A 17,340-nucleotide genomic window follows, 5' to 3' on the forward strand; every position below is an offset into this window, starting at 1 on the left:
ATGGAAATGCCCTAAAACAATTGTAACCCACATTTTTTCCCTATTTTTCCTAATTCCTATATTTACTAGTATTTCCTATTATGATTTTTAACTTCCTATATTTTCTATACATATTTGTAATTTCCTATATTTTTTTATATTTCATATTCCTATTCATAATTTCTTACATTTTCTAATATCTCCTATTCCTTCTCTTATTCTTCTTTTTTCAGCTGTTAGTCACCACAGCGGATCATCCGTCTCCATACCCCCCCGTCCTCTACATCTGCCTCTTTCAAACCACATACATGCATGTCTTCCTTCACCACATCCATAAACCTCCTCCTTGATCTTTCTCTTTTCCTCCCTCCTGCTGGCTCCATCCTCAGCATTCTCCTACTGATATACCCCATGTCCCTCCTCTGCACATGTCCAGTCCATCTCAATCTCACCTACATCACCTCTCTCCAAAATGTCCTACATGTGCTGTCCCTCTAATAAACTAATTTCTAATCCTGTCCATCTCAGGTCTCACCACAGTCCTATAAACTTTCCCTTTCACTCTTGCAGATACCCTTCTATCACAAATCACTCCTGTTATCACTCTTCTCCACCCTGCCTGCACTCTTTTTTTCACTTCTCTAACACATTCTTCATTACTTTACACTGCTGACCCCAGGCACCACTCCACTGCCCTCCCTCTCATTCACACACATGTACTCTGTCTTACTCCTACTGATTTTTATTCCCCTTCTCTCCAGCATGTACCTCCACCTCTCCAGGCTCTTCTCAACCTGCTCCCTACTCTCACCACAAAAAACAATATTATCCGCAAACATCATAGTCCACGAAGACTCCTGTCTGACATCGTCTGTTAATCTGTCCATCACCACTGCAAACAGGAAAGGGCTCAGACCCGATCCTTGATGCAGTCCAACATTCACCTTGAACCAGTCTGCCGTTCCTACTGCACACTTCACTGCTGTCACACTGTCCTCATACATGTCCTGCACCACCCTCACATACTTCTCTGACACACCTGACTTTCTCATACAATACCACAACTCCTCTCTCGGCACTCTGTCGTACGCTTTCTCTAAATTCATAAACACACAATGCAACTCCTTCTGACCTTCTCTATACTTCTCCAAAAACATCCTCAAAGCAAATAATACGTCTGTGGTGCTCTTCCTCGGCATGAAACCACACTGATGCTCACAGATGTTTACCTCTTCTCTCAGCCTGGCTTCCACTACTCTTTCCCATAACTTCATGATGTGGCTGATAAACTTTATTACATTGTAGTTACTGCAGGTCTGCACATTCTTAAAAAATCGGTACCGGCACACTCCTGATACATTCCTCAGGCATCCTCTCACCTTCCAAAATCCTGTTGAACAATCTGGTTAAAAACTCCACTGCCCTCTCTCCTAAACATCTTCCTGCTTCTACCAGTATGTCATCTGGTCCAACTGACTTTCCACTCTTCATCCTCTTAATCGCTGCTCTCACTTCCTCTTTACTAATCCACCATCCAACCTTCTCTCTCTCTCTCATGCTCCTCGTTCATCAGCTGTTGAAAATACTCCCTCCGCCTTCTCAACACACTCTCCTCACTAGTCAACACATTTCCATCTCCATCCTTTATTGCTCTAACTTGCATTACATCCTTCCCAGCTCGGTCTCTCTGCCTGGCCAATCGCTACAAATCCTTTTCTCCTTCCTTAGTGTCCAACTTCTCCTACAGCTCCTCATATGCCTTTTCCTTAGCTTTTGCCACATCCCTCTTCACCTGCTGCCGCATCTCCTTGTACTCTTGCCTACTTTTCTCATCACTCTGTATATCCCAATTCTTTTTCTCCAACCTCTTTCTCCTTATGCTCTCCTGCACTTCCTCATTTCACCACCACGTCTCTTTGTCTTCCTTTCTATTTCCAGATGTCACACCAAGTACCTTTCTAGCTGTCATCCTTATCACTTCTGCAGTAGTTTCCCAATCATCCAGCACCTCCTCACCTCCACCGAGCCCCTGTCTGACCTCTTCCCTGAACCTCACACTACAGTCTTCAGTCTTCTTTCTTCTTTTTCCACCATCATATTCTTTTTTCAGTCCTTATTCCTACTTCTACTCGAATAATAGGGAAATATGGAAAATTATGAATAGGAAAAAAAAATTAGGAAATTAGGAATAGGAGTAAGAATTGGAAATATTAAAAAAACAGGAAATTAGGAATCGGAATAAGAAATATAGGAAATTTGGAATCGAAATAAGAATATAAAATATTAGGTAATATAGGAAATAAAGAATAACTATTCCTACTTTTATTGCTATTCTTAATTTCCTAGATAACCTAATATTTGTATTCTTGTTTCGATTCCTAATTCCTTATTTTTCCTATTTCCTATTTATATTCATATATTTTTTTTTTTTATATTTCCTAATATTTCCAATTCCTACTGCTATTCCTAATTTATTACACTCCCTAATATTTTCTCATTCTAACTTCTTATATTCCTCATTTATAATATTTCCTAATATTTCCTATTTTATTTTTGATTGCTTTCTATATTTGATTTAATTTTGAATCCAGTCTTCATCATCACACTGGGAACACAAGAGGCGTGGTGAATCCCAGAACTAAACGCCACAGTGGCGTGGGCGTTGGCCAATCAGAACGTTGAAATCTGCATACCGGCTTTATAATTGGCCCAGTCTCGGTGACGGGCGGGGCGTGTAGAGCCGCTCACGCCGTGAGTGTGTGTGTAATGACAATCTGAAAATGGCGGATGGACGCGGAATCCTTTAACTTTCTCGTATACAATAAGAAGCAGATCCAATGGGCGAGATTGCGACAGGATGAGTTCCAGCTGCAGTTAGGGGGGGGAAATACGCAGGGTTTCTTCGCATTCAACTGATTAAAAATAGCACTACTATCACCGCAAACAACAACAACAACAAAAAAAAAAACGCTAGGTATGCTTAAAGGTCTGAACATTGAGCCTTTGCTAGCTTGTTTTGTTCCTATGCAGCTAACATTGTGTTTTGCTAACGTTAGCTGGGTGTCAATGAAAATGCTAGCCGGCTAGTTTTGGACCATTTCATAACTCGGGCTCTGGTTGCGTTTTATTTCTACTCTTTCGTTACAAGAACGAGTTAGAAGTGTATAAAAGATATTGCTTTTAATGTCGTGTGATAAACTCAGGCGGTGCTCCAGCGGCAGGTGGAGAGTTCGGCTAAACACACTTTAGCTCCGGATGCTAGCGAATTGCCTGTCACGGATACCAAAGAGCTCTGGTTCTTTAACACACTTTAAAATTTCATGCTGGATTATTAGTCAGTAAAATACAAATAAAATGTCATTCGTTTGAATTAAACGGCTGCTGAATGTAAAGAATGTGGGAAGAAGTGCTTTTTTTGGGTGAACTGAAAGACACACAGCTGATGCTGTTTCTCTATTGGGCTCTTTGTTTCTACTTGTCAGACATTTTTATGGGGGGTTTTAAAAGTGTAATTTTCTCACTCAATATCTAAAATGAGCAATTGTCCCATTTCTATCTGTCAGTTTATCTAGATTATTTGAGTTTGGAGCTTTTTTTAAATACTTATATTGATCTAACCTGGTTGTTTAAAATGAGGCCAGTCATGGGTTTGTAGATAGGTCATAGGTGTGTGTGTGTGTGTGTGTGTGTGTGTGTGTGTGTGTGTGTGTGTGTGTGTGTGTGTGTAGGTAGATATGTAGGTATATTTTTAATATATATATATTTCTGTTTTTGTTTAAAGACAAAGCACTAAATGAGTTGTGTGAGAGATCTATCTATTTATCTATCTATCTATCTATCTATCTATCTATCTATCTATCTATCTATCTATCTTCCTTCTTGTAGCTTGTTTGTTTGCTTTAAACACTTGACTTGATGTGACGTGTCACTTCCCGTCTCTGGACCACCGCAAACTCAATCTCCTGTGCGTTCCTCATTTCAGGCAATGGAGGAAACCCGCTACAGCAAACGCCTGGTGAGTTTCTACTCCTACGATTTCTACCTAATGCATCAAAACCTGGTTTGCAAATAATAATAATAATAATAAAAAAATAAATAAAATTGTGTTGGATCGTGTTGGATTGTAAGTCTGTCATGATCACCTCGGATTTCCCGGGAAAGCTTTTGGAGTGTGTTTGTTTAGTTAAAAGAGCATCAGAGAGCTCGTGTTGGATTGTAAGTCGGCACACGGCCGGTGTTCGACTTCAACCAAAAGGTGTTTTGTACGGTTGAGATCCAGAAAGTGTGAAGGAGTTCCTTTCCAACCTTGGCCTACTATCCGTTTTAAATACCATCCCAGATTAGAATTGGTGTGTCCCAAATTGTAGTATGTTGGAAGGAGTATCTGAAATGTACACAGCATGTAATTGTGGGTGTGTTTTGAGCTAATATTGACAAGTTTTGTGGCAATTCTGTATTATAAATAGTATAAGAAGTTGCAATGAAACGTAAAGTCGGTTGACAGTAACAATGCGCACAACCCGGCAGCGATATTCTTTTCTGTTGGATTTGTTAGTATGTTCAAGCACTTGCATATTCTTAACAACAAGAGTACATTGATGATTAATGGTCTGGTGTCCACGAACATTTTCTGAGCTGTCATAAATACTCATGGCTCTGATATCAGTTTCAGATTGTAAAAAAAAAAAAGAAATATATTCAGGGCTCTGGTATCAGTTTCAGATTTAAAAATAAGGTTTCGGTTTTCCGTCCAAGTCACACAAATGTGTTTGTGATTATTCGATATTGCGAATGTACAAAGCAGATGCAGTTTGAGTATAAAAATATTGAAAGTGAAAATTTGAGTCACTTGGCCAGCTATTACTCAGTGATATGACGTGTTTAGTTAAATGTCTAGGAAATGTTGCTCACTCTCTGTGTGTGTGTGGGTGTGTTTTAAATGAATGTGGTATTTGTGGGTTCAGTCGGAGCCACGATGGTTCTGTTTAGTTCACACTTCGATGTAAGTTTCATGCAGCCTCTGCACTGGTGTTTAGCGAACAGGAACTCGCCGGCGGTATCAGGACGATGGCATCTCCGACGACGAAATCGAGGGGAAGACGAATTTTGATCTTGCAGAAAAGCTTGAAAGCCCCAACTTCGATTCCAACTTGGTGAAAATCATGGATGGAAATGGTACATGTTACACTTATTGCTCTAAACATGACCGACTGTGATCCACTTTTTAACTCTGTGTGTGTGTCTGTCTGTCCTCTTTTCTACAGACTTCACTTTTGAGTACATCCAGCGGGAGGGGCTTCGGGACCCCATCATCTTTACTAAAGCAGACGGTCTTGGCATTCAGTACGTTTTCTTTCTCTGTATCCGTGTATGTCTTGTCTCTTGCTCACTCTGTACATGTCTCTCTCTGCTTCTTTCTCAGACTCTCTCTCGCTCTGCCTGACCATGGGTCAGTTTTCCTGTTTGTCTTTCTCTTCTCTTTCTCTGTATCCATGTCTGTCTCTCACTCTGCCTGTGCTGTATCACTTACTCACTCACTTTCTCACACCCACACATACATACACACACGCTTTCTACCTACTGTTAGGTAGGTGTTAGTACTGTTACTGCTTTTACTTACACGTTTTGTTGAAACGGTGTCTCGTCGTGTTTTCAGAATGCCCGATCCAGACTTCAGTGTGAGCGATGTGAAACTGTTTGTAGGTAAGCCTTTTCGTCTTTGTTTACGCTTTGTGTCATCCACACAGAGCCACATGCCTGCGTTTTCCGCATTCGCGCAGTCCCACCTGCAAACTCTTGGCTTTGCACTTTGTTCAACACCCTTCTCTCTGCAATCCCTTCGATAGGCAGTCGACGGATGATTGACGTGATGGATGTAAGCACCCAAAGGGGTATGGAGATGTCCATGAGTCAGTGGAGGAGGTATTACGAAACTCCAGCCTCAGAAAGGGAAAAGCTGTACAACGTCATCAGTCTTGAGTTCAGCCATACGAAACTGGAGCACCTCGTCAAGAGACCTGCCTCAGTAGGCTTGTTATTTTTCATCAACACGTACAGACAAGACTCGCTCTGTGAGACGTCTGACTGTTCGCTTTGTGGCTTTCAGGTTGATCTGATCGACTGGGTGGATAACATGTGGCCACGGCACCTGAAGGAGCGACAGAGAGACTCCACCAACGCCATCATAGACATGCAGTACCCCAAAGTACAGAAGTGAGTTGCAGATACGTAGTGTTCATGGTCAGAAATGTGTTGGACAAACTTTATTAATTAGCTGTGAACATTTTCTCCTCCTTATAATTGATATTGCTCAGTGGGATTAGTTTTTGTATATACCTGCATGTTCCCAATTTTGAAATGATTGTATTCGGTCTGTGAATAAGTGCATTAAAAGCTTGCTTTACCTCCAGCCAGGTTGCAATTTGGCTCGTTCAGAACGAGTAGCCTGTTTTTATAGTTAGACTCATAATCCAAATACCAGATTTTGTGACCGAGTGATTTTTTTTTTTTTTTTGCAATTTTTTAAAAACATTGGTCATTGCACACTAATTAGAGATAAGAGATAATATGGTCTGACCCTGCACCAGATTAACTGTTCACATGTGAGAGCATTCTATGAAGGGAAGTTGTGTAGAAATAGCGTCTAACATCATGGATACTGACGGCTCTTCGTGTCAGGATGACCATGTGACATATAAACGTAGTAACCTTCGTGTGGTTTGGAAATGTTTTGGATTTGAGAGGCGTTGAACAAACTTTTGTCAAACACAAAATATGCTGAAAGTCTGTCGCAGCAGGTAGTGGCAGCACCACCGATTTATTCCAGCATTTGCGACCAAGACACCACGCCGAATAGGAAGAATGTTTAGAGATTAATACAAGCCAAAAGTCTGCCGTCCACGTGCAAAGATATTTAACTAGAGAATTTGTTGTACATTTATTTACACTATGTTGACCACTTAATTATACAACCAGATTGTTTTTAAAATTATTAATAAATAGATTTTTACTTCATGTTGTATTTATGTTTTAAGTTGACTAGTTGCACGTTTAAATAATAACTCGTGAATCAAACATTCTGGAAAAAACCCAGAGATTAAACCCCTATCGCCCAGCACTACCCGTAAATTAACACAGGCTATTTTGCCTTTCTACTTGTTGGACAAACACTAGCATGGTTTACATGACGAGTACTGTGCGAGTAAACCGTGCATATCTGCCTAGGTACTGCCTGATGAGCGTGAAGGGCTGCTTTACAGACTTCCACGTCGACTTCGGCGGCACTTCAGTCTGGTACCATATCCTGAGGGGGCGCAAGGTGAGAACCGCACACACAGACGTACTTTTTTGCTTCTGAAACAGTGTGTTAAAGGTAAAGGCTGTGAAGTCTGTGTATGTGTCTGTAGCTGTTTTCTGGCTGTCTCTGGGTTCTTATTAGTGTCTGAGGGTGTGTAATTTATAAATAAGTTGTTCATCTTTTATTTGAATTAGTTGTCATGCTATTTTTTTTTTAAGTGATGCTTTAAATTTGGCTGGTGAACAGCAAATGATGTGACTGGTTAAACTCTGAGTGCATCACATTCTGCAAAAGAGTAACTTTAGGACTTTTTTCTTTTATACTCATTTAGGATGCATGTGTAAAAAAATAAATTAATAAAATAAAATCTAAATCTGCTTTGATCTGCTACTGATATTGAATTGGTGAATACACTTTTACATTTTTTTTATTTTTTATTAATTAACTAGAAACTAGTGAATTCTGATAATATGCTGGAGCGGTGCGTCTCTCTTAAACATTTCTTTAACCCCTGAATCTTCATCGTGTTCTTCATTTCGTCTTGTTAATAAAGGTTTTCTGGCTGATCCCTCCCACGCCACACAATCTGGAGCTCTATGAGAACTGGGTGTTGTCTGGAAAACAGGGTGACATCTTCCTTGGGGACAAAGCCACCGCCTGCCAGCGCATTCAGCTTGAACAGGGTTACACCTTTATGATCCCCTCAGGTGTGTGTACTCCATCTTAATCATGCATTCATATCAGATTAACGGTTGTAGTAAAAGAGGACGTTGTAAACAGGAGTCATTAATGCAAAGGTTTGTGTGTGTAGGTTGGATCCATGCAGTATACACTCCTGAAGATACCCTGGTGTTCGGAGGGAATTTCCTGCACAGTTTTAACATTCCCATGCAGCTGAACATTTACAACATTGAGGACCGCACACGGGTTGGTTCAGAAATACTGACTGATACAAATGCATTTAAACTGACACATATCGAACATTTCATCATTAGATTGTGTATTGTGAGTGAAAGTCTAGCCCGAGACATACGTTTGATAATTTTATTAACTAATTCTTGTGTAAGGAGTATTTTTTAAAGTAAAATATACGTTATTAATACAGAAAAGGTTTAACCACAACTTAAGGATAAGTCAGTAGGTTGCCATATTTTTTCATACTGCATTAAAATCTGGGTTTGTGTGTTTTAAACTCTTTTTTACATTTTATAAATTTTTCCCCTCATCACCAGGTCCCAGCCAAGTTTCGTTACCCGTTCTATTATGAGATGTGTTGGTATGTTCTGGAGCGTTACCTCTACTGTCTGACCAACACCTCTCATCTAACGCCAGAGTTCCAGAGACACTCACTAGGCATCGGTTAGTATACACACACACACACACACACACACGCTCGCGCACACAAAAATGCAACATTTATGTTTTAATAAGGACAACCTAAGCACTCTGAGTTTACTCACACAGGGCTGAAAAAGGCCGACTGTGCTAAAGCAAGCAACGATGATAACGAAGAAAAAGCAGAGGTTAAAGAAGAAGGCGATGAAGAGGAAGAAGAAATTACCTCTCCTCCTGCACGTCCTGGGGTGAAGGTCCATCTGACGCCATTAGAGCTGGAGGGACTGTGGCAACTCCTGCACAAACTGGAGCAGTTGCCCGCTCATAAGAAGTGTGTACCTTCAGGGATCAGAAACGCTCCAGCACTGCTCAGTGACATCCGTGTGCGTAAACTTCATCACCTGCCAATAACCAGCTTATATAATTATTAAATTATATTATTACATAATAAATGTGTATGTATTTGTGTGTGTGTGTGTGTGTGTGTGTGTATAATAAAAAATTCACTTTGCCGGCTGCAGGCCCTGCTAGAAGAGCATGCCAATGATGATCCAAAATTGTCTTACACTGGAAAACCCATCGTCACATGGCCCAAAAGGGTATGAATTTACAGAATCTACTCAAGAAAACTTTTTTTTTCCTTCTTTCTCCCATTGCTTTTATTTTTTTTATATTGTATTTATTTTATCATTGTAATAATTTTTGTGTTAACCTTTTTTAAATACTTGTATTAATACATTATTTGGTCTGTTGCTCTGGATTTCTGTAGGGTTTTAAAAAGTCAAATTGAAAAATCTAAATTTTTGGCCTTAAAGTCTTAATTTCGCTGTTTAAATAAATGTTAACAGGTCTTAATTTTCCAATGTCTATGTAACGCTACCTCCTAATGCTCATTAAAATGCTCCCTAGGTACTACTCCCTAGGTGTTCTTTCTTCTGCTAGTCCAAATATAATTCGCTGTATTACAACTACAAATGAGGCCAACATGGAACAGCCAATCAGCTTTCGGTTAATGCTGCGAAACTCTCTTGTATTGTACCACAGACATAAAACAGGTTTTGATTTTTCAGCTATGAGAAAGTGTAAGTTTACTTATACTTGGCTTGAAAAAAAAACTTGGTTAAAGCCAGGCTAACAAAGTATTTGTGTGTGTTTTGATGTGATACAGGTCTTACATTTTATAATTAACGGCTTTAAATTTGGACTTTGTGAAACCTGCAGAAACCCCAGTTAGGATCTCTTGTCATATCCATTGTGCTGAAACATATATATATAAACGTTTTGTTTTCCTTGTGTGTTTGCAGCCCTCGTGGTACAGACCACTCCCTACTGCACCATCTGTATTGTACCGGCCGCGTCCTTCGGGTTCGGGCACCACGATGACCTCGGTGCCACGGCCAACCAAGCCTTCAACTTCCCTCTCTGCTCTGAGGCGGCGACGTGTGCGCTGCAAACGCTGCGCCGCGTGCACGCGCTCCTTGTGTGGAGATTGCATCTACTGCAGGGACATGAAGAGGTTTGGTGGCCCAGGTCGACTCAAAAAGTCCTGCATTCTCAGGCAGTGCCTGTCTGTAAGTACTTATTCTAACTTCCAGGGGTATGTTCTCTAAGCATGACATTACAGCTCTAACTCGTGTGCTTCCTCTAGCCGGCGCTTCCTCTCACCGCTATCTGTGGCATATGTAAAGAGGGGAGCCAGGAAGATGCCGAAGGCACCCAGAGCACCCAAACACTCATGGAGTGCACCGAATGTGGTCAGATCACACACCCAGAATGTATAACGGTAAACACAAGCATGCACATACTGCATACTCTTTAAACTGTTCGGCTGATTCAGTGGGATGATAAATAAGCTGCTGCTGATGGGGTTTTTTTTGTGTGTGTGTTTGTGCTGTGAAGGTCCCAGGGGAGGGTGTGATCAACAAGGATCTACCCAGTTGCTGGGAGTGTCCCAAATGTGTCCATGATAAGAACACTGAGGTAGGATGTGGTGTCCTTTTACACTACAGCATTGCTTTTCAAGAAGTGGCACTTTTTTTCTTCTTCTTCAAATATTTGTCAGGACTTTTAACAATATACATGTTATACATATTTTTTATGTAAATTAGAATAATAAAACTGGGGGGAGAAGAACTTTAGCAAAGTCAGTCATACCCTTTTATTTGTAAGTGGATAAAAATGTAGATAGCAGTGTTTGGCTCATATCATTCTGTTAAGAGTAACAGTGGTGGAAAGGGGAAGCTTAATGGGTAAGGCATTGGACTCTGGATGGGAAGGTTATAGGTTCAAGTCCCAGCACCACCATGAAGAATGGATGAACACAGAGAAAACAGCAAGGGGCCAGGGGAAGATTCAGAACAAAGAAAATTAGTTTCCAAAAAGATTAGGATTATTCCAAACTAAAACATAAAAAAACCAAAAATTTACATTGCATTTACCCTTTTTTTTTTTTTTTTTTTTTTTTTTTTTTTTTTTTTTGCTTCATGTGCATTTCGTTAAATGCAATAAATGAGTTTAGTTTTTACAGATATTTTTGTATGCAATTTCAGCAATAAAAATGTAAATTTTTATTAAAAGTAAACAAATTATTCATTTTAAAAGACGTCTTATTTTCTCTTGCATATTTAGTATTGCTCTTTTAATAAAGATAAAGTCCTGGAAAATCAAGGAAATAATCGGTTGAACGCCCGATTACTAAAATATTCGATAGCTATAGCCCTGTAGTGAAGTAATATTTTACCTTTATCTAAAAGTAGAGTTTATCTCTACTTTTACTCAAGTACATGGTTTGTGTATTTTGTACCGCATTGAATGAATGTCAGTTTGTAGCGACTTTAAATGCACAATTGTTTGGATAAGCATTCATTTTTTCCATGTTTTTCTGTAGCAATACAATCTGAACTTCTCCTGACCTTTTATTTGTATATTGTGTGTTGCAGTCTTCCAGCAGCAATTCAGAAGAGGAGAGTAAAAGCACTGTTATGACTAGCTCGGCCACGTCTGCACCTCCCGCGAAGCGGGCATACAGAGAGGGCATTGGGGTGGGGGGGCTACGTTTAGGGCGCAGGGCTCAGCCTCTCCCATCCCCCTCATCTCTGCCTTTGACTCGCTCCCGACGCCAACCTCCACCCTCACAGAGAATCCTACTGCAGCATCAACAGAGCCGCAAGAGAGCTGGGGCACTGGAACGACAGCACAGGAAGAGGGTAAGGGGACAGACGTGTGTGTGTGTGTGTGTGTGTGTGTGTGTGTGTGTGTGTGTGTGTGTGTGTGTGTGTGTGTGTTCATAAACAATACTATGCTCTTTTAATCTATACTCTGCAAGACTGTCTGATCTCTTTTTTTTCTTTTTTTTTGGCTTTCTTTTCTGCATCAGATCAAATTAGAGAGGAGCAAACTCTTCCAGTCGGTAAGTATCTGGTGTGTGTGATGTTACCGGCTAAGGTTAGTTTTCATGGAACTACAGGACAATTAGATATGGTTATAGTGGTGATACGACCATCCATTTTTTTTTTTTTTCGCCTTTTTTCCAAAGCGCACTGTTTTGTGTCCTTATGGGGGGGGGAAAGTGCTCATTTTTTGCTTGTCTTCTGTCGCTTTCTGCTTCTTTGCTTTCCTCGTTTGTGTCTCGTTCTGTCGTTCCTTTTTCCGCCGTCCTGTGGCTCTCAGACACGGCCATCTGTCTCTGTTTCTCCAAAGCTCTTGCGTCAGCGCAGTTTGGAGAGAGGGAGCATGATCAGGGCAGCACTCAGCAGGGGCATGGCCCGGCGGAGAAGCGCGTCGTCATATCAGGGAAGAGAAGTCCGGCTTCGAAGTGAAGCAAGAGATGGAACTCTGCGAGGAAGGACAGAGAGAGAAGAGGACGGAGACGAAAATAACAAGGAGGAAGAGAACGAGAAGACCGAACGGAGAGAGAATGGCCTCGGAGGTAAAGAGAACCGGCCGCAGGGATACGGAGGAAGGCCGGCGGAAGACGAGACCGGAGACGCCCAACCGAACAGAGAGCGAGAAAACGAGAGGGAGGAGGAGGGAGAACAGACTCGCACCGACTGTTCAGGTGTGCTCAGTGACGAGGCCAGAGATCAAAGGTCATGTGTGACTGTGACTTTGCAGCCGTCACGAGGCAGACGGGACCCGAGCACTATCGTCCCCAAGCTTGAAGCGAATGTGAACTCTGTAAGCCACATCCAAAGCAACAGCGACTTTCAGGGCAAGTCCCTGCTCCGCCCACCTCTCCGGGGGGATTCACACCATGCGGACAAAGCTCACTCTCACACACACAAGCATTCAGCCAGGCCGCAACTCCGATCCCCAACTCTTACCAGGAGCACTTCCAAACACACTAATGTGAATCAAAGCTTAAGGTGCAACTCCAGAGAGTCTCATCGCAACACGACACGAGAGAGGAACGGGAAAAACGTACGTCCCGAGAGAGGAAAGCCTCCTGCGTCTTCTACCAGCTCAGCGTCCTGCACATCACCTGAGCAGAACGGAGCTAGTGAACCAGGCTGGGGCAGACTGGTGTGGGTGTCCGTCTTCCGCTACCTGACTCGGACCGAGCTGTGCGTGTGCATGGCTGTGTGCAAGAGCTGGTACAAATGGTGAGTTTCTAAAGCACCTCCCAGGCATAACATTGAGTGGTGAAGTGAAAAACACTGATTATTTCATCATTGCACCTGTAAGTGGGTGGATATATTATGCAGCAAGTAAACATTTTGTACTCAAATTAGATTTGAGCGAGTTTGACAAAGGCCAAATTGTGATGGCTTGACGACTGCAGTTCTTGTGGGCTGTTACCGGTCTGAAGGCGTCAGTATCTATCAAGTGGTCCAAGGAAGGAACAGTGGTGAACCGGCGACAGGGTCATGGGCGGCTGATGCTCATTATTGCACGCGGGGAGCAAAGTCTGACCCGTGTGGTGTGAGCCAACAAACGAGCTCCTGTAGCTCAAATTTCTGAAGTTAATGCTGTTGATGCTCGATGGGGCATGACTCTTTTGGCAGCAAAACGGGACTTACACAATATTAGGCAGGTGGTCATAATGTTATGCCTGGTTGGTGTATGTGTATAAAAAAAAAACCACTCCAGCATGGTTTCTAACACATTATTTAGGGATTTAGCTATCGATTATTTTCATAAACGAGTATTCTACTGATTACTTCATGGAGTAGCCTAAAGTTAGAAGCTGTTGGTGTGTGAACGAGGCCTCCTCAGCTTCATCTGTTGTGTTTATTATTATTATTATTATTATTTTTGTATTCAAATTACTTGAGTTACTCAAGGAATTGTTTCAGCGTTATTAGTATCAGATATTGCTATACATGTGCATTTTTCGAGAGCGAACTGTGAACTTTTTTTGTGTGTTATAGGGGGTGTGATAAACGCCTGTGGACGCATATTAATCTGAGTCGCTGCCAGTCCATCAGCCCACAGGCCCTCTCCGGCATCATCAAGCGCCAGCCTGTTACACTGGACCTTTCGTGGGCCAAAATATCCAAAAAACAGCTTACCTGGCTCGTCAACCGATTACCAGGTACGCTCATGGTCACTTGAGGCTGTCTATGGTTCGGTTTCCACGATTTCTTCTCTACTTACCCTTTTTCCCCTCATCTTTAGGGTTGAAAGATCTGGTGCTTTCAGGGTGTAACTGGACGTCAGTTTCTGCTCTGAGCTCGCCCAGCTGTCCTTTACTGCGATCGTTAGATCTACGCTGGGCAGATGGCGTCAAAGATGCACAGATCCGAGAGCTGCTTTGCCCACCAGGTAACATGCGCACCCTGATTTTCATTTATTTTTATTTTTTTAACCAACGATGCACATTTATCACACTTGATTTGTCCAGATATATAAGCAAGTTATTTCTGTATATGTGCAGGAAGTAATAATCGTTCCCAGCTGAGAAACATGCAGTGCTTGAGGCTGTGTGGTCTGGAGGTAACAGAGGCCACTCTGAGGCTGATCATCAGGCACATGCCCCAGCTGACGCGGCTGGAGCTCTCACACTGCCCTCTGACTGACAACGCTCTCAACCTCCTCACCGCTGTGGGCTCGTCCACACGCAACACACTCACTCACCTCAACCTAGCAGGTGCCTGAACACACACTCATCACTTTACAGTTGGGGTGTAAGATATAGTGTTCGCTACAATATAACCCCACCCTTCATCTGCCTGCATTACATATCGAACGAAGTGCAGTAACTCGGGGTGTAACGGTACACAAAATTCACGCTGCAGTACATACCTTAGTTTTTATGTCACGGTTCAAATGTTGGTGCAGTTTGGGGGAAGAAATGCGAAATATTATTTTTTTGTTTGTTTTATTAACATTTGTGTTACAATTTTTTAAACAATTTGATCTAAAATTTCTGCTTGGTTTAAATAAAAGATACAAATAAAATGGGATCAATCAAATAATGCAATACATGTTTTTATTATATTTAATAAATTAAGTAATCAATTAAATAGGCACAAATTAAATGAATGGAAAATTTCCATTAGTGTATATTTTTTTTTAGACGCTATTTAAAGATATATTTAGTTATTTCAGCATACTTTATCTGCATTCAAGATGCACACAAGATATTTATTTATTCATTCAATAACATTTTTGATAAAATAATTAATTCCTCCCATCCATCATTCATTTGCTCACTCGATGTGCCGAATCGTCAGGAGACGAGAGCTGTACATAAAACGCTAACGCACCCATGTTGTTAGACTGCTGTAAAAACTTTGGCGATGAAAGGAAGTGGCAGCGATTTCGCTCATGCGCAGTACAAATCGTGTTAAACAAACTAAATATTTTCATAAGAGGAAAAATTATTGCATGCACATTTTCACCGTTCCGAAACTGCTGTATCGTAACATTTCAGTGCGAATGTGTGTGCCGTTGTACCCCTACTAGTCACTCATTGGTGGTTTCTTTATATTGTTAATGTGGGCTGTGAGGCAGCATGGTAAAAGTCTGGCTGTTGTCACTAGTGTATATAAGCAGTGTATTACCACTTCCTTACACATTCCCTAGCTGTAGGTTTACATTACAGTGGAACTCTGCACAACCCAATGGTTTAAACACTGTGGTTGTCTTCCTTTTTTGCTCTCAGGTTGCAGTCGTCTGACTGACCACTGTCTGGTGCACCTGCAGCGTCTGTCCTGTGTGTCTGTGCTGGACCTGCGCAGCTGTAAAGGAATCTCCCGGGAGGCTTGCGAGAAATTCATCTCCGAGCTGTCAGTCAATGCCCTCTACTGCCTATCAGACGATAAACTAATCCAGAGAATATCCTAGAGCTCCTTCTTCTCTGAGAACCATGGACTGTTTGGGTTGGTTGGGTGGAGGCAGGGGGGGTGTGTGTGAGAGAGTGTGTATGTATAGAAAGATCAGCATGATTGCTCTGTTCGACTGCGATTCCTGTTCAGAACATCATAAAGGAGGACCTCGAAGCATCTCAGAGAGACTTTATGTAAGCAAAACTCAGTGGTCGAAGTCCATAATGTACTTATTTCTCTTCGGTCTGCGTACACAGACGCAGCAGTTGGCAATCACAAGAATCCTCACGGGCTCTTTTAATAAGAAAACTAAATCGGTGCTAATCTTCAACAGCCTTTTTTTTTTTTTTTTCCTCCCATTTATTTTTTTTTTTTATTCCAGGGCAGGTCTGTAGCTTGCATGCCTCTCCTGATCCCGCCCCTCTCTCCTTTTTCCACTCTTTCTAACTTCTCCATCTTCTTTACTCCGACGCTTCTGTTGTTTGTAGCCGCGTAAAAGGGTGTTGCGTTTGGTTTCACTCCTGTGCTTAACCTCTGAATTTATTTTTCAAGAGGAATACTTTTCAGTTCTTAATTCCGTTCTGTCTAGTTACAGAGTACAGATATATATAAATATAAAAATATATACACCCCCTCGTGTAAATGTATTCCTCTCCTATAGTATGCCAGAAGAAGAGTCTGTAGCGTTGTAATTATTTTTGGATTTTTTTTTTTTTTCACTTTTTGTTTGTTTTTCCAAAAAAAAAAAACAATAAAGAAATAACCAAATGTGCTGTGCGGTTATTGGTCGTGTTCATGCACACTGGCATTTAAGTTGATTTTCAAATACTGTTGTTTGTGTAAATTGTGGGAAATCGGCAGCCGCTTAGGGGATTTTTTGCACTTGAGCTTTTGTAAATGGGTATTTTTAAAGGCTACAACATGGCTATTTTTTTCACTTTTCTATTTGTGTTCTAAAAATGGACTTAAGTCTCATTTAGTAAATACGTGTAGTGTTATATTGAATGAAAACCATTGGCCGAGTTGTGTACAAAAACAGGAGAGTGCATAACAGTGTGATATTTTCTATGTTTGGGCATGAGGAAAAAAAAAAAAATCAACAGTGTTGAAGGGGAAAAAATTTACAGGACAAAGAAGTGTCCCATGTCTGTTATTTTTTTTTTTAACTAAAATTGTACGTCTCAAATGGGTTATATACATTTTTTTATTTTTTATTTATTTCTCCCTATATTTTTTTTAATATATAACTGCCACTATATATATGACCAAAAGTATTTGGACTCTGCTATAAAGCCAGAAGAGTAGAGGTTTCGGTATGAAGAAGATAGGATGGTAAGAATATAGTGGATAAAAAGTGCAGTGTGTAGTTCATTAAAACATTTTTTTTTTTTTTTTTTTTCATAGTATTTTAAAATAAAAAGTATTGCAGTTTCTACAGTATGTAGGAGTATAAATATAGAG

At 41.1% G+C, this 17,340-nt stretch overlaps 1 protein-coding gene across 3 annotated transcripts; it reads left to right on the plus strand.

Moving 5' to 3' along the window:
* The first annotated feature begins 2,582 nt into the window (after positions 1-2,582).
* kdm2ab (lysine (K)-specific demethylase 2Ab) lies at positions 2,583-16,638 on the plus strand. 3 transcript variants are annotated; one of them, XM_046849674.1, is made up of 23 exons: positions 2,583-2,953; positions 3,865-3,994; positions 5,016-5,154; positions 5,244-5,322; positions 5,636-5,682; positions 5,826-6,004; positions 6,086-6,192; positions 7,204-7,297; positions 7,830-7,983; positions 8,088-8,203; positions 8,509-8,635; positions 8,741-8,994; positions 9,133-9,210; positions 9,916-10,182; positions 10,260-10,394; positions 10,511-10,591; positions 11,551-11,817; positions 11,988-12,020; positions 12,281-13,212; positions 13,981-14,144; positions 14,228-14,374; positions 14,487-14,699; positions 15,717-16,638. In XM_046849674.1, the coding sequence occupies exons 2-23, from the start codon at positions 3,965-3,967 to the stop codon at positions 15,896-15,898; spliced, it is 3,825 nt and encodes a 1,274-aa protein (XP_046705630.1). In that variant the 5' UTR covers positions 2,583-2,953; positions 3,865-3,964; the 3' UTR covers positions 15,899-16,638. The 3 variants fall into 3 exon arrangements, with proteins under 3 accessions (XP_046705630.1, XP_046705629.1, XP_046705631.1); XM_046849673.1 differs by having other exon boundaries at positions 2,666-2,953; positions 3,962-3,994; XM_046849675.1 differs by having other exon boundaries at positions 2,666-2,953; positions 3,962-3,994; positions 12,311-13,212.
* The last annotated feature ends 702 nt before the right edge of the window (positions 16,639-17,340 follow it).

This window comes from Silurus meridionalis, chromosome 5, assembly GCF_014805685.1.
Source record: "Silurus meridionalis isolate SWU-2019-XX chromosome 5, ASM1480568v1, whole genome shotgun sequence".
Classification (NCBI taxonomy): domain Eukaryota; kingdom Metazoa; phylum Chordata; class Actinopteri; order Siluriformes; family Siluridae; genus Silurus; species Silurus meridionalis.